Source organism: Ambystoma mexicanum, chromosome 12 (genome assembly GCF_040938575.1).
Source record: "Ambystoma mexicanum isolate Mex_15411 chromosome 12, UKY_AmexF1_1, whole genome shotgun sequence".
NCBI lineage: Eukaryota > Metazoa > Chordata > Amphibia > Caudata > Ambystomatidae > Ambystoma > Ambystoma mexicanum.
This window is the reverse complement of record NC_090936.1, coordinates 800173524-800200639: the sequence shown is the minus strand read 5'-3', so window position 1 is coordinate 800200639 and position 27116 is coordinate 800173524. Positions and strand designations below refer to the sequence as shown.

General features: G+C 42.4%; 1 protein-coding gene across 1 annotated transcript in view; it reads right to left on the bottom strand.

Annotated features, from left to right (window-relative positions):
• Positions 1 to 26007, bottom strand: part of ACSS3 (acyl-CoA synthetase short chain family member 3) — a 1135158-nt gene extending 1109151 nt beyond the window's left edge. Inside the window, exon 1 of the mRNA XM_069629310.1 lies at positions 25508 to 26007. Coding sequence (XP_069485411.1) covers positions 25508 to 25929 — 422 coding nt within the window. The 5' untranslated portion in view covers positions 25930 to 26007. The remainder of the gene's footprint in view (positions 1 to 25507) is intronic.
• Between the last annotated feature and the right edge of the window lie 1109 nt (positions 26008 to 27116).

Sequence of the window (27116 nt, the reverse complement as noted above, 5' to 3'; positions counted from 1 at the left end):
CATGAAGATAAGCCTCCAATGCAACCCAATAGCACATATGAGTATATTACAATATTTCAGTGATACATGTGCCCACTGTTCAAAAATTTCCATTGTAAATCACTTTCATCATATTGCACCAACAAAATATGCTGGCATTGCTTCTGCAAATTAGGTTGACGCCTTAACACCCACAATATGCTGCAGCTTTGCCCCTGTAAATCATTTTTATAGTGCTACATAAACATTTTCTGGATTTGCCACTGTAAATAATTTTGATGATGTTGCACCCACAACATATGCTAGAATTGCCAGGGTAAATCACATATACGAAGCAGCACTCACAATATATGCCTGAAATCTTCATACTGTAATCAGATGGTGAGTTTATAATATATGCCAGCAGTGCCACTGTACTTGACTTTCATGATGCTGGTGCAGACCTTCACCCCAAACAAAAGTGAAGTGCATCCATTGTACTTAAACACATATACAAGCACACAAACACATTGACTCACATGTGCACCCTCATTCAAACGCTTACAAACTTACAAACAGCATGGGGATGCACTGGGGCAAAGGAGGGCTTCAAGTGAGGCGTTCCCTTCCTCCAGCCCCCAGGATCTGCCACTGATCACAGTAGTTATTGTATGTAAAGGAACAATTTTAATCTTCCCTTTAGGGGATTACTATAATACATGGATTCTGTGTTTGCATCTTGATCATGTAAGAGGTTGTGGGACAAGTGTGTCCTCCTAACAAATGTGTACAGACAGTCCACATCTGAGGGGCAAATTTTCTGCCGAAAACAGATTCTTTATAAACACAGATGTGCAAAATTCTATGCAGAATATGGAAATTGCCTTCAAATGTTGAAATGTTTAGACATTTTCAGCAGATTTCCCATCTAGAACTATGGAATGTACAGCTCTGCAGAAGCATGAAAATTATTTCTGCAGATTTTCACAAAGTTGCTGTATGTTGATCATTCTCCAAACCCAGTAAAGCATTTATTATAAATTAGCAAGACCACCTGGAGGATGAACATTTGGCAAAAGCACAAAGGCATGTGGGTGTTGGACTTTGGTGACAAAGGAAAGGATTTGAGGGATCAACATTAATTACCACTAAATCTGTAATGATGAGTTCTAAAAATATAATTTATGTTATAGTGGTTCAATTATTACAGGGCATTGGAACATATATAATACACAAACAATGAAATAGTGAAAATTGATCCACTAAACACAATGCTGGGGTCGGACCTCAAAACAATACAAATTAATTTAGACTAAAATTATAATGAATACAGGGTGGCTTGCCTACTTGGCCTTCACTAGTATATTTGTTTATTGTTTTCTTTTATTTTGCATATGGATTAGTACAAACCTTTTGCAATTGAATCACACATTTATCACAATTCATTTTAAAGCATAACATGTTATAAAAAAAAACTAAAATACAGAACAGAACATTTTCATTTAAATACCGCTTCTAAAACGTTGAAAGTTGCTAAAACCAAAGGCACATTTTCTACACAAATTAAAACAGTCCACCAATCGTCTGCTTCGACTGCGTTTAGATCAACAATAAATCTTCCAAAATATAATATGTGCTTCTCTGTCAAAGCTGTGCAAAATAACAAGTGCTTCAGACTTTCTGATGAGTCCCTTTTCCCACAAAACCTACAATTTACATCATCTCTTGGTACTACCTTTCTAGAGGCCAAAACCTCCTGTGTGTGGTATACGTCAAAACGAGGGGACGGCACAAAGACTGATATGCACATTGTTATTTCCCTTCTGTGAAATGTACAGTGAGCTAATCTGTTAATGCCGACCCTCGAGTGACTAGCTTCTCTTAGAACAGGTCATTTAGCTGTGTTCGTTCTCGCAGAGGGGCAAATATTACTATTCTTTTTATAGGTTAAAACAAATCCTCATACATTTGTTACAATAAAAAGGGGCTAGAGGATATCCCTAACTAAGAAGATCGGAATTATATGCCTGGATTTCCTGAGTAAGATGATAACATAGTTTAGCATTTTTTGGTTCGTCTTGAGTGCAGATCCAATCCTGCCTCCATAATTTCTGTTTCACAGAGATGGGGGTTGGCTATTAAAGCATCTTCCGTTGCATTTATTATTTCTAACACGTACTTACAAGCACATTTCCACCTCAAAAGAATCCATTCAAGAATCCATTCTCTATTACTTTCCAAAGTCTTTTTTAAGAATTGGAATATAGGCAGTGTATCTTCCATTATACATTTTCGATATAGTGATAATGATTTCCAGCATACCAAATCATATAATGATATGAGACGGAGTTGAAATCTTATCAGTTGAATCGGTGTGTCATTTGGAAGATCTAATATCCTCTTTTAGAATATACCCTCCAGTGTCAACCATTTTTTGTGCAAAAGATTAAAAGACGATTTGGCACCTTATGTCATGATAGCAGAGATATTTAATTTATGAAAATGAACTATTGGGAGTAATGAGAAAAGCCCATATCGCTTTAGAATCACCATACCTTGTGATGTCAGGGTTCTTCTTTTTGCTTGTAATGTATCAGCAATACTGGAATTAAAAAACAATGCCCGAATATGAGAATGTTTCTATGCTTTGTAGTGTTTCCTATTTTAGGCACCACCTCAACTTCCCCTTGTGCCCAATATGTCCAGATTGCAATATCAAGATCTTTGACTTTGATACATTTATCGTTAGCCTATTCAAATCAACATAGGTTTCACATATGACTAATTGGCGCTCTATGTTGATCAGGGTTTCGTCTAGCAAGACCAAATCGTTGGCATACAGCAGCCGGGTTATCGGTTTCCTATTCAGGCATTGTAGGAATGTATTAAACGCATTTGGGCTCTCTCTCAGGTCTGATGGAAATATTTTTTAAAAGGCAGGTGCTAAAGACCAGACCTGTTTCAGGCCTCTAAAAGTGTCATCTTTTTGGACACTTTGCCTTCAAAATTCAACCGCACTCTGAGCGATGTAGAATCATAAAGAGCTTTGATTTCTTCCAGTAGGTTACCTGGGTAAAACCATTTCACAATCTTACTCCATAATCGATTCTAATCTACAGCATCGGAGGCATGTGCCAGATAGATGGGACAAGCACAATTTTGTCTTCGAGCGGAGCAGTCTACTCTTATAAATACTCAGGATAAAAGAATTTAAACTGGTTCCCGCCCTTTTAATAAAACCAGACTGAAAGTCATCTCTACGATTAGATTTTTCAATACACTTTACTAGCTGATTCAACATTATGAATGCAAACAATTTTCCTGCCACATCTAATAAGGCAATAGGGCAGTCATTTTTTTTATCTGCCCTTCTTAATTATGGGTATTATTACAGCTGTTTTCCAAGAATCTGGGAGGACGCGCTGCAACCTCACTTGATTAAACAATTACCAAAGGAAATCTGCCCATAATTCTGGATCTTTCTTTAATATAGTGTTGGATAACCCATCGGGTCCTGCTGCCCTCAAACCACTAGCTTTTTTAAAAAATCAAATTAATATAATCTTTATCAAATTTTAGAAACCACATTTTGCATTCACTTTCTTATTTTCTTACCCTCCAGACATGCAAATACACTTCCAAAATAATCAATCCAAGCTGATCTTCAATGCTAATTGGGACAAATACTTCTTGTTGATCAGTTGCCATATCGTCCCTGTTCTTTTGTTATATATTGCTTTTAGCATGGCCTGTGCATCTTGATGAAGGATCTAGGCAGAAGCCACTTTTTGTACACCAGTCGTCTTTTTTTGGTTAATGTAAACATTTGGGCACCACAAAGATCCTAAGACAGTTGCTTTTTTGCAGCAATAATCTTATGATCAAACACATGACGATCTCATTTTACTTTTCTGGCTAACCTGTTTTCTCCATAAAACATTCTAGCAGAGGAGTTTATTTCAGACATTCATAAGGTTCCTTTCCAATCCAGTCTGCCAAGTGGTCTCTATAACTCTTAATAAACAGGGCTACTGAACTTGCATTTGTTCTTATCGGAGTTCTCCCCAAAGTGACCATGACTTGAGGTTCATATCTATCCATTTTCGCTTTCCTTTTTATTTCCAATAATACCCTTACAATATCATGGTCACTAGAAGTTGTAGGAACCACTTCAAATCTCTTGATAATTTGCAATATTTTCTTTAAGACACAAATCCGTAGTCCAGGGTAGACAAATATTTGCCCAAGGACCACGTAGGGCACCTTGGAATGGTTTCTGGCCACATTTCCATTCATCATTGTCATGGGCGCTACTCCCGAGGGGCCAGGACTGGCCCAGCGCCCTCGGAAGCAGACCCGTCTTCCACTACTCCGGACCTAGCAGACCCCTACAAGGGCCCTTTGGACCGTGTCCTGGCGCCTTTGGCGCCAGGCTCATGAAGGGTTTCAGTACCGGCACCATAGGCGCCGGGCTCATATTGATAAACAGTGTAATAATGCTTGGGTGGACTTACCTGAGGCAGACCATGCTGCATATTTACCCAGAACAATCCAGTCTGGTTGAAGTCCCCACCCAACAGGGCTGGGAGGAACTATTCCCTCCATTCAGGAACTCTTTTCTTACCTGGGTGGAACCGGTGGAAGAACACACACTGGAAGCACTTCTCTGCTATTTAAACCACACCCGATGGAAAACACGTGCTTCGCGTTATCCTGCAGCAGCAGCAGGACGCTCACCGAGTCGGCTCCTGCATTCCAGTCCAGAGTCATCTTCAGCTTCCGCGCAGCAACCTGTGGATGAAGAAAGACACAGAACAATACTTACCAGATCCCGGAATCCAGTCACCGGCAAAACCTGCAAAGAATAAACATAAGGTTAGAAAAGTGCAACTCGCTCGCAGCCGCGCCCGCTTACCTGATCCATCCGTGATTACAACGGAGCTAACCGCGGCCTTCTCTTCGGCAGCTTCTCTGCACCTGAAAGGCAAAGGACATAATTAAAAAGGGGTTCGGGTGAAGGCAGTCGCATTCATCTTAACTTACCAGTTTTTGCACGCGCAGAAGCGGCCGCATCAACCATAGCATCCCGGCACCTGAAAACTAGAAAAAGGACATTATTAGAGGTGCCATTAAAAGCGGCCAACGAACATTATACTTACGTGCATCGGCACGTGCAGCGGCAACGGAAAACTACGCCCACAGCATCCCGAGGCCTGAAACAAAGGAAAAGGGACATTATTGAGGTGCCCATCTTTTAAAGCCTAAAGACTACAGTATACTTACAGGCATCCGCTCGTGCAGTAACGGCGGCATCGCTCTTCGGCATCCCAGCACCAGTGCCACAACTAAGGCCGCAAAAAACTTGTGCCTCAAAACTGAACTCATCCAGTGACGTAACTGGAATCCACGCACCCCTGCACCAGACGCAGGATGGAGAGCTCAGCATTTATACGCCTAAGGTGAGAGCTCGCCGAGACAAGTAGAAAGCTAGGCTGTGGGAGAAACTGGCGATTGGTGGGAGAAGGAATCCCATCAAACGGTGATTAACCCTTTTTCTTCCACCTGCAGAAAACTTACCCTGCAAGTCAGACATTCGATAAGAGGAAGCCCAGTCCTGAGAGTCGTCCGAGCTCTACGCTTCTCAATTGAAGAAACGATAGCAGCCCAGCCGGGATCAGCGCTTCCGTGGGAATCAGGTGAGCGTTACAATCATATGCATATTCCTTGACTTTATTTCTTTTAGACAAGTAATGCCTCTAATAATCAATGGTTCCCCATTCCACAGCAATTCATTATTCTCATCCCAGCCCAACACATTCAAGTCTCCACATAAAATGATTGTTGGATCATTCCAATTACTGTACAGTTCATCCATTTGGGATTACTACATTCTGCAAACATATAGATCTTAGTGTGTCTGGGGTTCTAATACATCTGTGCATACAATGGGTCTGGACAAACCAATTAGGATTTACTATATTCTTAACATTTAGAACCACATCATTTGTTTGATCAAAGTAAGGAGTCTTGCAGATGGTTTCTCTTTGTCACCTTTGATAGCCGGGTTTAAATATGAAGTATATCCGTCCAGAATTGGATTTCCACAATGCCACATCTCTTGTAAGCACAGCAGGTGACAATCAAGTCTTAACTCTCCCTTTTTAATTTGCTGAGTGTGGCCTCTTTTGCCCTATGAGCCTAAAATTAGTCTCCTGGATGTTCTAGTTACCTTTTATCCCCGGCTAAAGCTTCAGCCACCCATGACCCTGATAGATCTCTGGGCTGTATAGAGGGACCATTTAATTGGCGGACCACTCTTCTTCCCATTCCACCATCTCCATCACACTTCACTCAAGAATCACCCTCCACATTTCCTACTTGCTCTATAGCGAACAGGCTATCTCACCTACCATTCATGTTATTTAATGGTTGTGAGCTCCACTTTACCTCCTCATATTCAGTATATAAAGTGGGAAAGGTAATCCCCATCATCTTTGCCTTCTAGTAAATACAAACCTAATAAAAGGTAACAGACAAGGGGCAGCCTCTAACAATATTTGCTTAACCACATTTGATTCTAAATGCAAAATAACTATCTCATTGAGCCTCATTTACAAATGTGATCAATGCTAGGTCTATTATACCGATGGCTCACTTTTTCAGAATTTGATGAAAAAGATTTAAACACATTGCTCCTATTGAGTGAAAGTTCATCGTCTGCATGGGTCATTCTCTCTAATATAGGTTTTCCCCAGTCTTAACAAAAGATGATCTTGTTTCCTTTTGCTGATAGGTGAACTACATCTGAGAGCTTGAGGCAGTCTTTTCCCCTTTGGATACATACTTAGCACCATGATTAGTCTCTTTTGGACCAAAGTTAGGCTTTCTTCATGATCCCACTCTGGCTGATTATTTTTCACTGCATCAGGGTCTGCATCCTCACCACCATCACCTGTTGTATAAACTGATATATTGAGTAATGTATCAACAATTTCTTCTATTGACTCCTTTTACAGTTTTGGTCATTCTCTTGGGTGCCCGATCATAGGTTTTCTGTTTTTCCCCCTTTATTTTTGGACTATTCGGGGTAGAAGGTAGTTCCAAATTTCATAAACATTTTCTAGAATTGTTGGTTTTTATCGACCGATAGCGCTCCTGGACGTGCTAGGCAAAGTGTACGCAACTATGCTTCAACAGAAACTGTCACGATGGATTGTTGATAGCAACCACATAGATGTACGACAGACGGGCTTCGTAAAAGGGGTCGGCTGTGGCCTAAACCTTTTGCTAATAAATTTGCTAAAGATGGAAGCCATCCGATCTGGGAGAAAGGTCTACTTAGCCCTGATAGTCTTATCCCATGCTTTCGATTCCATCGACCGAGAACTACTGTGGACAAAGATGTCAAATTGGGGCTGTCCTGAAAGGCTATTAGCCGCCATCAAAGAAATCCACACTGCTACTACCATCAGAGTGTGCCTCAATCAATGTGGATCTCTTACAGAGGAAATTAACACCTTCTGTGGAGTTAAACAGGGCTGCCCGCTGGCAGCGATTATATTTAACTTGTTTCTCTCGGACATTGGCATCGCCATCAATGAGCCCCGATCCTTTTCCCCAAAAATACATGGCTCTGCTCTAAGCTGGATGCTGTATGCTGACGATTTAATCTTGTTAGATACCACTCCAATCGCCCTCCAGCGTAAAATGAATGCAGTGGAACGTTACGTGGAAACCAATGGTTTGCACATTAATAACACAAAAAGCGAAATATTGATGCTGCAAAACCTGCAAACGGGCCGCCACCAGAAAAACAGCAAATGTAGTTGGCACCTCGGAAAGGAAAAACTCACCACGGTGGAAACTACTAGATACCTCGGCATGCAAATTAACACAAACATAAATGACAGTCCTTGGATGGAGACTGCGAGAACGAAATGCTGACATTTTGCTTCTCAAGGACTGATCCTAAACAAAAGATATGGGAAGTTTTCGCTCAAGCCAGTGATAACCTTTTACCAGCAGAAGGCTGTTCCAGCCCTCATATATGGAGCCGAAAATACTATCGGATGCCCAGTTGAATTCTGGTCAAACCTAGAACACATTTTTTGGGTGAAAATCTTACACCTACCAAACAGCATCTCGACAGCCTGCCTACGCTATGAGTTAGGCTTGACATCTATTGAAGCACGAATCACGTGAAATGCCCTGGCCTTATTTAGGAAAATCACGTTGCCAGACACCTCTCCTCAATTTAAAATACTAAGCAAACCTGGAAACGCCAACCCAGACTGCCTATTAGCCCTGTGTTCTAGGAAATGTGAAGAGCTCCTGACCATGTATGAGACCAACATCAAAACGCTTCATGACAACCCGGATCTGGTAAAGAAAAAGATCTGGGATTTAGACTGGATCCAAACTAGTGAAGACCGAAGGATGTCCAAAACAATGAAGGACGCCCCCAGCGAAGTAAGAGCGCGCAACAAATTGCAAAATTATGTGGTCTTATTCCCAGACAACAGGAAGAGGGCCATATATATATATATGAGATTCTGCCTAAACTTGTTTACAACTAAAGATCGAAAAAAGAACTGGGCTGGAAAGGATAAGTCCAATATCGTGTGCAGATTTTGTAAAGTCTGCGATGAAACGCTTAAACACCTCATCTTATTCTGCCCCTTCTTTAGACCTCTAAGAACTAAACATCTTGGACAAATGATAAATGAATACCCACTGAGGGACGCCGAAGAATGGTGGCAGCTGATGTTTATGGGCTCAAATACAAAACTGACAAGGGTGTTAACCCTTTTTTTGCATTGAAAGGAGTCTTGACATATCAGATATCGATGTATAAGGATACTAGGGCAGTGTCCAACATGGCTTAGTTCTCACACGAAGCATACCAACCACTCTCCGACAAGGCGCCTTTGGTACAATAGACTAGAATCCTGGCAAATGAATGGAATTCAATCTCATGCTTATGTTTTGATTTGTATCGAGTATGGAGTAATTTTGATGCGTTTCTTTTGAAAAGGTTTGTATAAACCAATAAAAATTAAAAAAATAAATAAAAAAAGAATCGTTGGTTTTTTGCTGCTGTTATTGTTTCATATTTTTAGATTTTCTCACCATCATCATTTGCCCCTGTTTTTTCTTTTTCTTTTGGTCAATCATAGCATATTCTTTGGAGGGCTGTTAATGTGTAATCAACTGTGTAGTCGATTGGCCACAAGCTTCAACCAATTCTCCCACCACCAACTCGTCACCCACCTCTAGCATCAGGCACTCGACTGGTGCTGCATCCATTTCACATGTTGTAGGAATTTGGTCCTCTGGGTTGACCGAGCCGGTTACACATTCCAGTACTGGGCCAACAATGTCAAAAGTCAGTTTAGCAATGTAAGGCATAGATCTGACCTCATGTCCAGGGGTGTGACTATTTGCTGGCTGCTTATTAAAGTTCCCCTGTTTCCCCACGAGACACAGGGTCACTTTATCCTGGCTCCATGTTCATTGCTCAGTTTTTTTTTGGCACACTAGTTATTTTCTTCCCCAATTCTTCCATTATTGCAGAGTAATCAGATTTGGGTCCCATTATAAATCCCTCAATGAAAATAATTTTAGAATGAAGCATATCCTGTAATGTTGCTTGATCTTTTAAGAGAGTCATTTAAGGCGTCATATTACTTTAAAAATGGTATGAATGCTATAGTCATACTTGCCATTAAATCTACATTACCTAATGGATTATTCATATACCTCACGATTCTCCTTAGCCTACCTTCATAAGGGGGCCCTAAAGGGGAGTAGGATTACCTAGCTACTGAAGCATCAGAAGAGCGAGAGGTACCAGTTAGCTTCTCCAAATCGTGTGGATTTCCTGAGTGATCACCCCTTTCACCCAAAAAGGTTGATTTATGCACACTATAGGTGGTGTGACAGAGACCGTTAAGACCGCTAGATTGACTTCATCACTTTCATTACATAAAGCCGGCTCCTCAATCTCAGCAGCCCCACTTAGTGAGGCTCCAGTGTCTACCCTAGTACAAGCTGGGCCTGTAATGTCTGGCCCATCATCCTTCCTTAGTTGGGCAGCCTCTCTGACGAGACTGTGCCCTCGTAGGACTGGCAAGACTGTGGGTTATCAAGTGGCCCAATAGTTAGGGAAGGGCCATTGCCTATACAAGATATTTGAGCTCTTGGTGTAGACGCCACCTGCTTGTTGAAATTCATATGCTCTCCATGTTCTACCGGGTAGAACTCTTCCAGTAGCTCATTATCTGTAATATCACCGCTTTGTAAGACGGCTCTATTTATTACAGGTTCCTTTGCCTTCAACCATCGATGTTGAGAAGAATGGTGTAATGCTCCTCTTCAATGTTCAATTAAAGACCTCACCTGAGATTTGATCACTCACTGTTGGAATGACCTTATTCACTCCTTTCAGCATAGGGGACTTCAGCCGCTGCCTAGAGATTTCATCCTCAATAGATACAATAGCTTTATTCGGCACGCCATGCTCCCCGTCATTCAGAACACAATTGATACCCAGTGGGGGTGTTGTCAACTGTCTGTACACCACATTTTACAATAGGTAAGGCACATATTGCTGGGGAGGGGCGGGGTGAACATTGCTCATAGTAGGAGATGTATTTGCATCTACACATTCAACACTTACCGGTACACTGAAAGTAGCCCCTGCCATCATAGTTTGTTTACTCCTTAAAAGATAACCAGATTTTATCGTACATATAGTCTCTAACCAAAATAGATTTATGTTGCCTCACCAAGTGTTTCCAAATGTTCCCTTCATTCCACTTGCCTCCCCCCCTCGCCACTGACGGCCAACAGCACTGGTCGCTCTTTCACATTACCCTGACAAGTATGAAGGGGTTTTTAAACTTCAGACAAGCACATAGATTACGGAATGCTGGCCCACCAGGGAATAGATTAGCAGCTTCACACGCCGTTATTCCACCTCCTCGGCCGACAGCACTTGCTACAATTTTATTTAAATTAGAATGGCCAGTCTACTTCACATATTCACACAAACATTTAAACATAATGGACCAAATCTATTTGGCTCTTCTAGAAAATATGCCCAGTTACTTTACTATGAACGTCATGCATGAAAATGGTTTTTCAAAAGCAAATTGGATTTTTAGAAATAATTGGCTGGCAATTATGATTCCAAACAGGCAACTGAAAATAAAATATGAATACAATATTCTATTGGCCTGTGCAAATGAAAGTGCATTAGAACATATTGCGATGAATCGGAGTATGTCATCACTTATTTCCCCAGGGGTGGCCTCTTCCCATGTGGCCAGGGGATGGCAGCCGCTACCTGATCCTGACCCTCGGGGTGGCTATATGTGGGAGGACCACATGGGGGGCAACCCTTAGGGGGATGACAAGACATCATTGGATTAACACATGTCCCCCTTTTCCCTTCAGGGGCACTCCTTCTCGTCCTCATGCCTTAATGGCCTACTGTAACCCTCTCTCTCAAACCCCTGTTATGTCTGCTTCCTACAATCCCCAAAATCCAACAGGGAGTGATATGATAACTGAGACAAGGGAGAGGAAGGGAGTACTCCCAGTGACATCCATTGTCAGCTTCCACAACATCATACTGAAGATGCTGTAACCACCACTGAGACAAGAGAGAGGAACAGAGCTATTAAGAGGAATAGAGCCGATGAGCAGTGTAGACTTTGGAAGTTGCTTTGAGCTGCCCGGAAGTTTAAATTGCTGACAGCTGACAGACGGAGAGAGAGGGATCAACCCACGGAAGCTAGATGGAGCGGTGAGCCGCGAAGAGACCGAACAGCAAGCTACGGCAGACCAAAGCGAACTGCTACCACGTGAAGGGAAGTCGAGTGGCAGAAGACCCACTGTCTGTGTCAGAGAGCAAGTGGGAGCTGTGCAGAGGGCAACGAAGAGGCACGAGAGACGTTCAAAGGACCAGTAAGCCCAAGGATGAGAATTGAGTTACCAGGGTGCCTGAGAATGCATGCTGCTCCATGATAACAGCATGTGGAGGATTTAAAATGGATCTTTAATTGTATCATGAATGGGCCACTGGACCCATACTTGATAAGAAGAAATATAACAAATTACAGCACAAACGTGGAATCAAACTTTATGAAACTGCCATTGAGAAGCCAACAGTGGGAACATATTTCTTTTGGGGTAAAAGAGGAAAACTGCCATACCAGGCAAACAAAAGCAATTGGAAGAGGCTGTACATCAAGTAATTGAAAGATTACCCAAAGGTCCTGGCAGAACAGTATACCAGGCCAGTTCAAGTGTTGAAACACTGGCAGGAGAGTACACCAGACACAGTGAAAAGGTATGTGATGAATAACAGTGAAATGAAAGTTCAAGGAGGACCCATGCACTTGAGATTGTGAGTTTGTTTGAAGGGAAAATCTGGAGGGGGGGCTGTGGGGGCTATACCAAGTGACCTGCGAGTCTGGCACCCGCACACAACTTCAAGTAGTAGAAAGGAAACCCAAGGGGGGCTTATACCTTTGGGATTGTGACTTGTTTTGCATAGGAGGAGGAATCTAGGGAAGGAAGATGCTCCCTGGAACTGTGAATGCACCGGGAGGAGGGAGTTACCTTCTTGGAATACAAGGAACTTGATTATTAGTTGGAACTTCTTGTTTTATTTCATTGGAGAGAAGAGACACCTGGGATTCCACGAACTGTGACTATTGTTCACTGAGATCTTTTTGTTGGATTTATACATTTTTATTGGAGCTGAACATTTGTGCACTTTGAGAATCAGAGACAATTTAGATTTAGTTTTCAGTGTGGGAGGGCTTGAATAGGATTTCAGACACAGGACGTACTTTTTGATTTGGACATCGTGACAATGGACAGACCCTTACTTTTGGTTGAGGTAGGGTAAATATCTCTTAGCATAGGGATAGTTAAACGTTTTCCAAGCTCTTTTCTCATTTAATAAAAGTCTACATCCAAAACCATCAGTCCTCTGTGTATACATCTCATTCATGGCTCCTCAACATATGTAGACTATATTCAGAAGCTAAAAAGACATTCACATGACTTCATTTAATCTTTGAGGAATGGAAGGGGTTCCAATTCAGAAAACACATACAGAAACATCCAAAAGGGTTTGGATTTACATGTTGAGAATATATGAAAGTTTAAGTTTCTGATGGTTCCATTTTCTATTAAAAGGGAAGACGACCTTGCAGGGAATTAAAATTTATGAATACCATCATCCTGATTCTCTACGATTTGCTCTTGAGGCAATTAGGCAATGCTCACAAGCATCTCTGGTTTGCCTCGGCTACATTGTACCCAATTCGGAAAACCTAAAACTGGAGTAAATTTGAAGATTCCTGGAGCATAGCAGAGAAACTCTTGAACAATTGTTTGTGAATCACGTTTGCCAATGAGCATCTCAAATATACGACAGGCATCTACAGATATTCTCCAGTTTTATACTCGGGTGCAATGTACCAAGCGCAATTAGAAATGCTTATTTCCTCATTTGCTCCAGTGCAAATCTTTGAGAATTGGGCCCCAGGTTTCTAAAAAATCGAGGTTTCTATCATAGTCTTCCCCATGCGTCTTTGGGGAATTATTCTACTTCGTGACATTTAATTATGAAATGGCAGTGTACATACACCAGGCCCTTTTAATTATTTTTCTAAATCAGTGATTTCTAATCAAGAAGCCACAGATTCCAGCAGGCCCTTCATTTTATGGACCAAGCCTAGGGAATTCATTATTTCACTAACTTGTGGGAGAGAAAATCCACGCTTTTCTTGGCTATGTTGCTAAAGTATTTATAATCATGTACATTGGGTGAAGAAATTCACCTACGTTTTTTGGTTATCAAATTAAATCACATGGACAGGAATCAGCCACTTCAAGTTTTCAAGGCTGCAATTCGGTTGGCGCCATCCACTAGTTGAAATTAGGAAGACAATGGTCATCCAAGTCATCTGATGCGCCACAGGTTCTTTGGATCCAGGTAAAATGGTGTCCCCGCTCTGGTCCCCTTCTGGCTTAATTAGAACATCCTATCTGGGTCCCTTGCTCTTCTGCAAATGTTTGGTATGTGCTCCTTCAGCCAAATTGTGTGTATGTATGTCAATAGGCAATGAGCAAATGATTAATCACTTTTAAACCTGGCCAAACCCAACCATGCAAATAGCATCATTTGACACCGGACTTTAGATTGGACAGGACCTGTGAAGAGCTTCCTTCACTTTCTCACAACCAACAAGTCCACCCTACTTGCTTCCATTGGCCCATTAAGTCTGGTGTTCCATAAGAGGCATGTGCCAACCGCAAACTAACCACCTCCATTGGGAGTGAGAACATTCACAGAGCTGTAATATTCATTTTTAGAATAATAATTTAACTAAATATTTGATAATAAGTAAAAAGGCATTCAGATTAATGGGAATATTCTTAATCCAATGTTACTGCCTGCATTGGTGTCACTTTGTGCATCATGGGGTTATCAACAAGATACAAATTATGCGCAATGTATACATTCTATATTTGTGCTTATTTCACGTGATACAAAATGTAATGGTATGTTACCCATTATGAACAAGGTGCATACTTCCTCTCTATACCTAATGTTCACAATGTCCAGAGTTAATGGACCTCGTGAACTGTTTCTGAAAAAGCCAAAACCTTGTGAATAAAATGGTCACTGGTCAAAGCAATGGTGGTCTGGAAAGCCCGGGTTTTACCTGTTTTTGTGTTATAATAGTTACTTGTCTTTAGGTTGCAACAAAATGCATATTAACTTGAATACACTGTTCCCTTTACATTTCATGCATTGATCTAACTGACAGGTTAATAACAGTCTGGAAATTATTGCTTGAATGAAAGCTGACTAATGGATATTGTGTACAAAATATATTTGTTTCTGTTCAGCTGGAGTTCATATATACATTCATATGATCTCAATGCTACATAAGATTAATTCGGACACGTTTATACAAAAAATTAAAAAACACACTATTTTCGCCACTCTCTTCTTATAGAAACCAAAAAAATAGGTTGGTCCTTAAAACAGATAAGTATAACGTTAGTGTGATTTAGAATGAGTATTCTGGTTCTATAAATAATTTTCATTATTTAATTTCCTTTGTAATAGCACTAAAGTAGTGATGGTCTGGCCTTTGTGTTTCATCTTTAATGAAATCACACATGCAGTAAGATGAAAACTATGTTGCCTTTCTTTTCAATAATTTCTATACTTCCATATTCCATCTCCAGTCTATCCAAAGTGCACTACTGAGCGTTATTAAAACACATTTCGGCCCTTGGGCTTTATTATATGAGAATATGAAGCAAAGAAGAATATAGTAAAGAATGCAAATAACCTAAAATTAAAATCAGACAACAGAAACAAAAGTATACACGCATTTCCAAAGTCACATCCTCCAATAAAATCATTGCCCTGAATAAAAGGGCAGCAATACATTTTACATTATTACAAGTGATGAGACAATTAAATTACTTACACAAAACGGCATGAAAATCTGGGACCCTTTCCAGTGCATTAACAGGCATTTACAACTAAAGCACAAACAGAATTGTTCAACTTTCAGAAAATCATGGCACAAGGAGGGATTTGTGGCACTCGACTAAGATGGATGTCTATCCATTGTGAGACAGACATGGTATCAAGAGAAACACAGACACAAAGGTTACCATCTCAAAAACCTTTATTTAACAAAGTTCCGGGGTTGGTGTAATACCCAACTGGCCCAACTCTAGAGGGGTTGTTCCATCAACTGATGTTTCTAAGGGCCGTCAATGTCTGAAAGTCTAAAACCAACATCCGTCTGTGTCTAAACCCATGCTTGCACTCACTCTGAGAAAATGTGATAGGCAGTCTTCTTAAAGAAAAATAGTGGTTTAAAAAAAAGTAAATGTAAATCACAGCTGGTTTCAGGTAGTCTTACCAATAGGTGTAGTTCTGCCAGTGCAAGATAGTTGACTTCAACAGGGGAGCCCTTGGAACCTTCCACGCAGGGCTCTTGCAGCAAATCAACAAAGTTCACAATGTTTCTGGGTCTCTTGGGTTTTTCGTTCCCCCTTCCCCAAGCTTAGGCCCCTTTCATCTTCAAACAAACAAAGTTCTCCTGGCCAGGATGTACCTTGCACTGTACAGTTCTTACATGGGGTTAGTATCCAAGACTTTCAAAAACGCTGGGCACTTTGCTCTTCCCAGGCATGACCACTCTGACCTCTACACTCTCTCCTTACCTCTGTTTCTTTCTTGTGGCATTTATCCCTTCTGTGCCCCTTTCACTCTGTTCATTTCCACTTCACCATGTCTCCTGCATGCCTTCTTTTCTATGGTGCACACTTGCACCCTCTTTTCATCTTGCTGTGCCTCTTGCACATTTCTTTTGTCTTTATCATACCCCTGGCACCCTCTGTTCACTTTGTCACGCCGCTTGCATGTTCCTTTTCCAACCTTCGGGTCGCTTGTACCCTCTTTTCTCTTTACCTCACTTTTACCGTTCCAGTCTGTTGGATCACTCGCACCCTCTTTTTCTCTTACATTCCTTAAAGTTCATTTTCCTCTCATCTCGCTTTACTTCAGCACCACTAGCGCATCCTTCCTCAAGCTTTTTGTCTTGCTTGATTTCTGCTCTCAAGCCTTTGGCTTTCTTTACCTTCGTGCCGCTTATAAATCTCTTCTGTCTGCACTCCCCATTCCAGCCACCTGCACGCTCCAGAGTTTCTCTTACCATCAGAAAACTCACCCGGTAGCATGGCACTGGCAAGCGGTCTCCTCGGGATACACTGGGTCGAGGTCAGGGTCTCACCAACTGCCTCTTAGACACCCTGGGGACTGGCACACATCCAAAGCGAACAGGCATCTCTCTACATTTGGTCAGAAGGTCACAGTCTGCCTCACTCTGGCTCTCAGGAGACACGGCTCCTCAGACACGCTGCAGCCACTCAAACACACTGGGCAGCGTCTCGGCACACCACTCCCCTCCAGACTCTCCAGGTGTCTCTTCCTGCCTTTTCCCACACCTTGGCTCCTCTGGTCCAGTCAGCATCTCCAGCTCGGTCATTGTTTCTGGCAAAACCACACCTTTTATATTGGTGTAAAGAGTCAATTGGAGTGAGGTGTTCACAGTTGGAATAGAGTACCTGACTATTAGTGGGACAACCTAAATGTAGCTTATAGTATGCCCTGTCTTGCTTCCCAATGCTTTTCCTATCGGTAATCCTCATTGTTCCTAGTTGCATCTTCCTCTTCTCAGGGTTCGTTGGAAATGGTGCAGGGGGGATGAAAGGTGACTGTAGATTAGATTTATTTAGTGAAACATTAGTAAGTGACTGATAGGGGATATAGGAAAATCCTTTAAAGGAATAGCTTTCCCTCTCGGTAGGTCCCTCTCTACTCCTGACCTACTGACATATGAGCATGAGACTTGATAAGATTCCCTGCAGTCTAGAGTAGTGGCAGGTCAATGGATACTTCCCTTAAGACCATGTATTTGTCTCATTAGATCTTTTTTCTCACCTAATGTCATATAATAAAATCCTTTCTTATCCTCTCTTGAATCAGGGTTACTAACACTGGATCAGGGAGGATGGAACCAACATATCCTATGAAAGCTTCTGTGACTACTACTTCCCCACATATCTTCCCATTAGGATACCGCGTCTAACCCGTGGATACCTCACTCCCAATCCTCAATGATCGTCTACAAAAGTGATACTCCGCCACTTGTACACCCCGAGGTTCTGGATCCAACAGGGGTGACCGCCACCTGAGAAGAGGTTCTAGGGGGAATAAGAGTGAGAATACCCTCACGATTTGCACACCATACTCACTTATCTGCCCCTACCAATTATTTTTGCTCTAAACGACAAAACACCTTTTAGTCGAAAACTAAGAAAGTGGTACTTTCAGTGCGACAAGAAGTAGTGTCAAATGATTAGTATAGAATGTGATCAAAAGAAGCACATTGAGAGGATACAGATCTAGTTCTTCTATGTGGACTTCCATGGTGCCCATCAAATTGAAGAAAATGGTCATATGATGTAAACACTGTCAGAAGAACAGAAATGGCACAGCTTCATTGGCCCTTGAAGAGGATTATCGGGTGTCCTGTTTCTCCCTTGTTTGCAGTGCGCTGCCTTCTACTGCATGGGTACATTTCATGCTACATTCTGCACTAGCATGTGTACCTGTGCTTCGCACAGCAATTGCTACTTCAGTCCTAGTTTTAATTTTATTTAATGAACTAAACAATGCTTCTTTGTAGACAATATTATTAGTCTGTCCTGTAGGAGCTAGCAGAAACACATTTTCTTTGTTTCAAACTCTGGAGCAAACAACATAAAGCGGACCATGAGAAAAGCATGAATCCTGTTAATTGATTTCAGCTAATTTGAGTTTAGCTAAGCCGCATGTGCCACAGCAGCACCCAGTATCTCAGTCACTTTGAACTGGTGGTTAACGTCCAGAGATGGCTTTGCATGTGTGGTATAGATGAAAAGGCCTATTATAATATATATATATATATATATATATATATATATATATATATATATATATATATAACGAAGGTAACTGATAAAAACATGTCCTCTAAGAGTAATATGATGCAAACATTTTGTAAGGAAGCCACAATACTGACGGAATTCCACAGAAGCATTTGCAAGCACTGAGCTGGTTTATTGCATGTTGCTTGCAGAAGGATCAAGCGTGTGACAGTCCTAAAGTGCCCATGACATATCAGTTTTATATAATGATTGCACACGTGTAAACTGTGCTTACATTGTAAATGAATAAGTGTCAGGTCCCAAATATTTTCTAGCATGCGTGTGACACATCTGGGCAAGAAGCGCCCCCCTACACAGTACCCACTGTTGATACTTCCCACGGCTGCTCCCTACAGTGTCAACATATTTGTGGTTAAAGCTGCAACCTCCACAGCTCATTCTTACACCTCAGTTGTAAAGCGCTCAGCCGCTCTTGAGCTAGGTACGCACTATAAGCAATAAAATAATATAAACTGACTATGGCAGATGTGCAAGTTACAGATACCAGTATGACATAACATGACAAGATGCATGTGTATGCGTTTCTTTCAACACGACATCATTAACATTTCGCTCTGATTCAATCAATGTAAAGCTGGACATGTTGACCATCTTTCCACAGAAAAGAGCCATCATATCATGCTTTCCTCCTATGGTAACTTTTTGGACTAATCATTACTTAACAGAAGAATTTACCTGTCAAACACTACAGCAGGATCCTTGTGTATAGGCTGGCACTCGTGACAGGCATGTCTCTTGAACACTGGCCTTTTACCTGACCTTGCCCGTGTGTTGGGGCTGCTGGCTGTTGACTGTCCTGTTTTTTGTCAACCCACTCTGCAAGTTATTACAGTAGCAAAGTTGGGAAAATGAATGCTGAACATAACACTGTACGGGCATGCCCAGCATGAGTGGCCAGCATAGTCACCTTCCTACTCGATGGTATCCATACAAATGCATAACTATACATGCGCTGCTCACCTGGGCCACCAGGAACGTGAAAAATAATGCACCAGCCAAGCGTGCCCGAGATCCTGGCCAATGCACACTGCTGCTTGTTGTGCGACGACTGACAGGCAAGTTAAAATAATAAAAGTTGCCAAAACAGCACAACATAATCAAACTGAGGCTTACACCAAAAGTGCCAGTGCTCAGAAATAAGTGGGCGGGCTGAGCCCTGGCAAACACCCCACAAATTAAGCACTGCCCATCAGGCACTGCTTCACACAGGAATAAAATCCAATGCGACGTATAATATCCTTAAAACATACGTGAAGGTGTATATTATTCTCAATAACAAGCAGAAATACCCATTCTCCAAACGGCTTCTGTAGCGAGACATAATTATTGAAAATAAATGATCCTGTAGGTCGCTGTTCCGCCTCACCTTGAAATGGTGCATTTTGTTGCGGTGCAAATATCTTGGAATCCGTGCATGCTTGACCTTGAGTTTTGTTCCTTGTGTCGAGACCGGTTGAGAAACAAAATTTTGTGTTTCCCTTCCCGGTAAACATGGTTTACGGCTTCGTCAGCGGGCACCATCTTGCAAAAATCGTCTGGAAAATTAATTTTACCTCATGCAGCAGAAATGTGGAAACTTCTGGAAAGCTACCTGCCTTCACCTTCGCCTCTTAGGTCCATTCGCCTCTCATACATTTTATGTTTCACTCCCCGGTGAACATGGTTTACGGCTTCGTCGGCATGCCACAAACACATTTTAACTTTTGCTGAAATCCGGGTAAAGGGGTGGAGTGCCAAAATGTCATTTAGCCAGTAATGTCAGAAGGGTCCTAACAGGTAACTATGCAAAATCTGGTGCAGATTGGTGAAACAGTGTGGAATTGTTGAAGTAATAGCGCTACAGCTGCATTTGTACCGCTCCGCCCAACCCCTGATTAGGCCCAAAAGTTTGTGGAAGAATGCTGCAGGCGTACAACTAAAAGATATTCCTGTTTCACGTTATATTGAGTTTAGTGTGCAATGGTCAAATTAGGATTTTGGACGTAGGACAGATAACCCGTTTTGATGTAGACACGGACGTTCCTTGGCTTTGCTGGGGCAGGGAAACCTCTCAGAGTCAGGAGCAGGTAGTATTTCCCCAACCCCTATTTTTGTTTTGATAGTAAAAGCTTTGATTCAACATAAAAATTGTTACTGTGTTTGAGTCTTATTCTTGATTCCTCACACCCCCATTTGCATTTCCTTCTCAGCTAACCTCACACATATTTGAAGTGAAAATCATGTTTTCTCCTTCCATAGTTCACTCACGATTCCTTGCTCTGTGGCCCATTTTCCTTTTAAGAGGTCATGTTGGGCTGATACAGTCAAAGACACATCTAGACAACGATGGCAGGTTCAGGGGCACATTCTGCATTGAAGACCACACTTGCATCTGATAGCTGGAGAGCATATGATGTGTGAGACCAAAAGAGCTCTCAATGTGTTAAAGGCCATGTGCCAGAAGTGTATGCAGTCCTGATTTTGACTTGCCATTCTGGGAATTGTAGTTTTGCATTTCACGGCATCTGAATGAAGAGACAAATCTCAGCCTGGATGAGCAATTCATGCTTGACATGGAACACGTTGAGGGCTCTGGGGCAACAGAGGCCGCCCAGGTCACACAAGGCATGGACTTTTATAACCTGATGCTGAATGAATGAGGGAACTTGTATACAGTAATGCAGATCTGCGAAATGTATTGTCTCTTGCACATCTGGAAACTTGACCCATGGCTGAAGGTCACCCTCAAGTGCAACGTTCTGGCCAACAACACTTTGCATGCTTCCCATGCATTTTCCGGTGTAAGTATGGAACTAAATGTCACAGCTTTTAGGCCCTGATGTTGGCTAAAAAGACATGTCTGGGGAGGTTTGTGGTCTCGTGCAGAAGGGATGTGACCAAGCAGTTTGGGTTGGACTGCCCCTTTTGGGATGGGACCAAGTGTGATTTGCATATGATCTTTCCCCTTTTGTAATTGTTTGGCAGGAAAATCACAATGGTCTGGAGGGTTGCCCAGAGCAATGCCAGAGTTTAAGATGACATCTAAACCTTCCAGCCATCACCTCTTTTGTTTGGCTAAAAAGACAACTGCATGCCATGGAGCCAGGTGGTTTTGGTAGAACCCAACATGTTCCAACGTTCACCTCATTCATATTAAATTCGAGGCCTCTGGGACACTTGCCAGCTTTCAATTCTTAGCTGATCTGGGTTTAGACTCCTCCATTACAAGGAAACTTCCTTCATTTAATTGAGAGATGTTACTAAAGGTCATTCATGCTGCACATGTAGTATTGCATTTTGTGGGTTACCATAAGCCTCTCTGATTTACACATATTGTGAATTATTTAGATCTGCCCGATTCTGGTTCGGATTTCATTACTTGTCTACAGTGCCACTCACTCACATTAGGAGTAAATCCCTTAGCAGCTACACAGTTGCAGAGCACAGAAAATCACCTAGTAACTGAACAATGACAACAAATTGACAAGCACTCCTAGCCAGTAGGTTAGCTTTCATAGACCCTTAGATGGCCAACAACATACTATGATCAACCTGAACAAAATAGAAATCACGATCTGCCCAACTAAAACAACAAACCCTATAACAATCCCTTGGTTAAAAGAAACGGAAGGCTTCCCTCAACCCAACAATACAGATTTTCAACCACAGGATTCTAACAGACAAATCCCTTATCCTGTATCCACAAGTCCAAGGCTTTATCAGAAACTGCCTTGAACTTAAGATCAATCTCATGTATTATGCCATACTTTTCACTCCCACAGTCATTGCAATTGTACTCACACAAATAGATTATGCCAACATCCTCAAGATAAGCTTCCCAGGCAACCTATTGAAAACAAATCACAGCAGCCGACTGCTGCTGAGAGTAAGGAAGATGGAATCAAATTACAATGGCGCTCCGAGCCAACCAATGGCTTCTCGTCAAATACAAGATACAATTATATTCCCTCTAGATCACTTACTGAGCCATTCAGTGGCCCTTTTGTGGTGGAACCAAGCCTGCTTATGGTGTTACCCCCTTCTGTAATCACTTGGCAGGCTGAAGAACGATGGTCTGGAGGGTCACCCAGAGCAATTGTCAGAGGGTGAGGATTAATTCTAAACCTTCCAGCCATCACCTCTTTTGTGTAATCTATTGGGTTCCCCTGTTGTCGGTTTGCAAGGCACAGTGTTATGCAAAAATCATAGCTGCCATGTTGCCCTGTGTCATGCGCGACACCTCGAGGCAGTCCTTTTTTTTTCCATTTGCATGTTGGGATGTGCAGTTTTGTTTTCCCATGCTAATGGTATGGGCTTACCAGTACCAGCATGCTTAGTTGAAAGCCAGGATTAGCTCACAGTGTCACACATGACATGGGGCCAGTTGGCAGCTATGGAGTTTGTGTCTTCTAAAGGGTGCCATTAATGCACTCCTGGATATATGAAGTGATGTTGAACGGTCTATCTATAAGTGAACATACATTATTCCGCATTGATACTCCTCAGATAAGCGACAGTACAATTTCCAATGAAAAACAAAGCTGGATTTCTCTGACCTTTCACCAAGGAGCACTCAGCCTCTATAGCTGTGCTTTGCACTATCATGGTCTACTCACGTGTACTGCAGGAAGTTAAAGCTCATCTCTGCTGTTCTTCAGGAGAGATGCCTTCAGAATCACCTAACATTTCACTTCCCCTTCCTCACTCCACTCATCTACTGCTTCTGCTTTCTTCCCCTCCACCATTGGCTCCACAAGGAGGCATTGGCTGACCAGAGCTACATCCTGACTAGGTAAGCCCAGCTGGTCTTTCTGTGTATTTTAACTGACTTTTTGCTGTTGTTCCATGTCGGATCACATTTGGGGCATTGTGTGCGGTTTTCAATCGTGTGCACATAGCAAAGACACACAAGCATGTAACGACTACTACTACTGCAGTGTGCACTCGTCTGGTAGCTGGGCCTTCAACAACAATGTGGACTTTCATTCTGCATCATGACCGCCACTTTTGTTCGTCCTCCATGCTCCCCAGTACCTCACCATCCTCGGGCACTGCATATTTACTTGTGAATTGGCAGTTCACCCAATTCGATTTCTCGTGTCTTTACATCTGCAGCCACTTTCGGTTTTGTGCGTCTATTGTGCCTCTGCTAAAAATCGAATCTAGGTGACTTACATCCGAAGCCACTTTAGTTTCTGGGGGTCAAGTCTGCCTCTCCTGCCACCCCTCTCCCCCTCCTCTCCTACTACATGTCTCATGCGCTTATCACCATCAGAAACGCTGTCAGGCAAATACGTTAGTCTCATTGCTCCGATCTTCTTAACCTACCCTCCCCCTCACCTTTCTTTATGTATAGCTCTTGCATTATTGAAACGACCGTCAGGCACGTACAATAATTATGTCATTTGTTGTAAACAGTTGGTATTCCTCCTTGTTCGATGCTGTACCTCTGAATGCATAGCACTTGCCGATTCTGAATGTTCCAATGCCTATTAGGAAGGTCAATTTTGCTTAACTACTCACCCTCCCTGCATTGGAGCACTTTGAAACGCTTGTTAAGTGTACAGGCGCTATATAAATGACCAATAAATAAATAAATAGGATACCCCTTGATATTCAAAGTGTCTCACTGCTTCAGAATCCTGGAGGATAGGCTAGCCATGGGAACAGGCTAATGCTGCGTCATGGTTTCGATACCCCGGGCAGGTTGACCGATGCCCCCCACTCCGCTAGACTCCCCAAAAATCTCCTAGGTGAATAGATTGAGTACCACACTGTGGGTATTTATGGTGGTAATAAGTAACAATAGTTATCCAGCAATATGAAACCCGATTCCGGTTGATAGTGGCGCAATAGAAAGAAAAACAGAATTGCAATTATCCTCATCAGCCAATCTCACCCAGCTGCTGTAGCTGTAATAATGTTGCCAATTGCACAGGGTTACAGTTCTATCTAAAACTGTATTGAACATTTGCACAGGGGCACTGACACCCCTTTTTCACTGCTGGGTTTTACTGCCTTTATATATATAAACAGAAAATGTATGTATGTGTGTGTGTAGGTTTGTCTGGCTCTACAAATCCACACCTTTGAATTCACCACTATCAAATTTTGCATGGATTCCTCATTTGTATGGGGCAGGATTGTAGTCTGTGCTTGGATGCAAAAAAGTCACTCCGTAGACACTCATTTACAGATGCTCACCGCCATTCACTACAGCAGGTACTAGAAGGAGACAACATTTGGAAAAGTGTCTGAGGCAAAATGTTTGATGTGTTGGTTATTCCTTTGAAATGTATTACTACTGCATACAGTTCGAAAGTGTTTATTAAAGCATTTATATAAGGAAATAAAAAAAAATATCATGACTGCAAATGTGACAAATGGCAAGGTTACAGTTTACTAAATTTCATTCACAAGAAGGGAGCACAATTCAATCAATCTTTCTTGGACGTTTTCTCAATGTGCATTCTGGCACCTGTAGTACTATTTTCCCAATAATAAATCCAGAACTACAGGTCCCAGAAAGCAAAGGGTAATAACCCTTCAATTGGAGGGGTCAACTATGTTTACATAGGATCAGGATCACGTGCTTAGATACCATTTGTTCAATGCACATAACACGCACACTTTCATAGTTGCAATGAGCGCACTCAGGCAAAAATGCTGACCCATCTTGAACTTCAAAACGAAAGACGTGAACCAGAGTATTATTTTCGAAGGTGGGGAGTAGAGACAGCGTGGGAAAACTCTAATTTTACATTAGAACAGCGTAAACTGCTAATCAGTCCTCCTTGCAAATGGTAGTCGCGTGCGAGCTATAAAGTAAAGAGAGTCCATGCTACACCGCCCAGAATTAATGTGTTAAACATTTCTGCTACGTGCAGTCACCTGGTCACGATAGCATTGGCGCTCGAGCAAAATGTGTCACCTAGCAATAACGCACTTTTCACGTGGCTGCACTCACCAGTTGGTGGAAGGTGGGTTGGAGTTGTCCATTGTTTTAGTCCACGGTTTAAACCAATCGATCTTGCCGGCTGCTTGGCTCCATACATTTTCAGGCTCTTGCACAGAAGCCCTGAACACCTGGTCATAGCTGGCAGGGTGGCAGTTCCCGTGAAAAACAGAGAATGTCCGAATGCAGGAACCCGATGCAGCAGAAAAGAACTTGCCTGAAAGCACCGCGTGCAAAGCCCTGGGCGGCTGTGCATGTGGAAGCCGTCTTGCCAGCTCACTCCCAGAGCTCCACGTTTCAGTCCTATCCGCACATGTCCACTTGCATGTTTTTAACTTGGTGTCTGCAGCGGCAGTCGTCGGGGTAGGACTTTGTGCATACGGTTGCGCGGAGATAAGTTTGAGAAACTTTGTGCCTTTAAAATATACTTTCATTTTGAATTGGCAGTTCTTGCCACCCTCTGCCTTCGCTGCTCCGGCACTCCCAAGTGTTGCCTTTCACTATGAAGTCCTGTGTTGAATGCAAAACCTGGAGTGGAGTATATTTACGGTTCCGGGATTCCAGCTGCAACTGCTGAAGAGCAGTTCGTTTTTCTGACGTAGGCAAAACATTCCAGGCCATGCACTCAGGTTGTGGAAGAGACCAGGTCGAGAAAACAATGCAGCGCTTCAGAAGAACAATAACATATATTTCACTTGTAAAGAGTGAACTATCATTTGTCAATTATTAATTATGTATGTATAAGTATGAAGTAGATACGTATACTCGATTCAATAAGTGAAAATTGAGTGCTATAAGTAGGTAATGAACAGCAAAAATAAACTGTTCTCCGGGCTGTAGTCAAAGATTCTTGTTGACCCTGCTCTACCCTAATGGCTGAACATGAACTAAAACATTTTGAAGTGTATTCCTCGTGGACCTAAATACATCAGCAAAAGAAGCTGAAATGTTTTAAACGAGTACTTCCAATGAAAAACGCTTAGCTTTTTCTAGAGTAAACATATTCTTTGTTAGGGGGGAGTGTGTGACTCACTACTGTTCTGCAGGAGTACAGGGATGAGAAGTGGTTTCTAAATTCTTACTCTCCCCCGCACTACTACGACTAATACTAAAATAGTAGTGATCTCAGTCTGAAAGGTGAAACGGAACAACGTGAATAGCACTCCTCATTCGCCTCTTTAATGTTGAACGTTCCGACAGCCGGCTATAAACTTCTGGAGGGATGGCCGAGAGCCGGCTATACACTTCTGGAGAGATGGACCGAGAGCCGGCTATACTCTTCTGGAGGGATGGCCGAGAGCCGGCTATACTCTTCTGGAGGGATGGCCGAGAGCCGGCTATACACTTCTGGAGGGATGGCCGAGAGCCAGCTATACACTTCTGGAGGGATGGACCGAGAGCCGGCTATACACTTCTGGAGGGATGGCCGAGAGCCGGCTATACACTTCTGGAGGGATGGACCGAGAGCCGGCTATACACTTCTGGAGGGATGGCCGAGAGCCGGCTATACACTTCTGGAGGGATGGCCGAGAGCCGGCTATACTCTTCTGGAGGGATGGCCGAGAGCCGGCTATACATTTCTGGAGGGATGGCCGAGAGCCGGCTATACACTTCTGGAGGG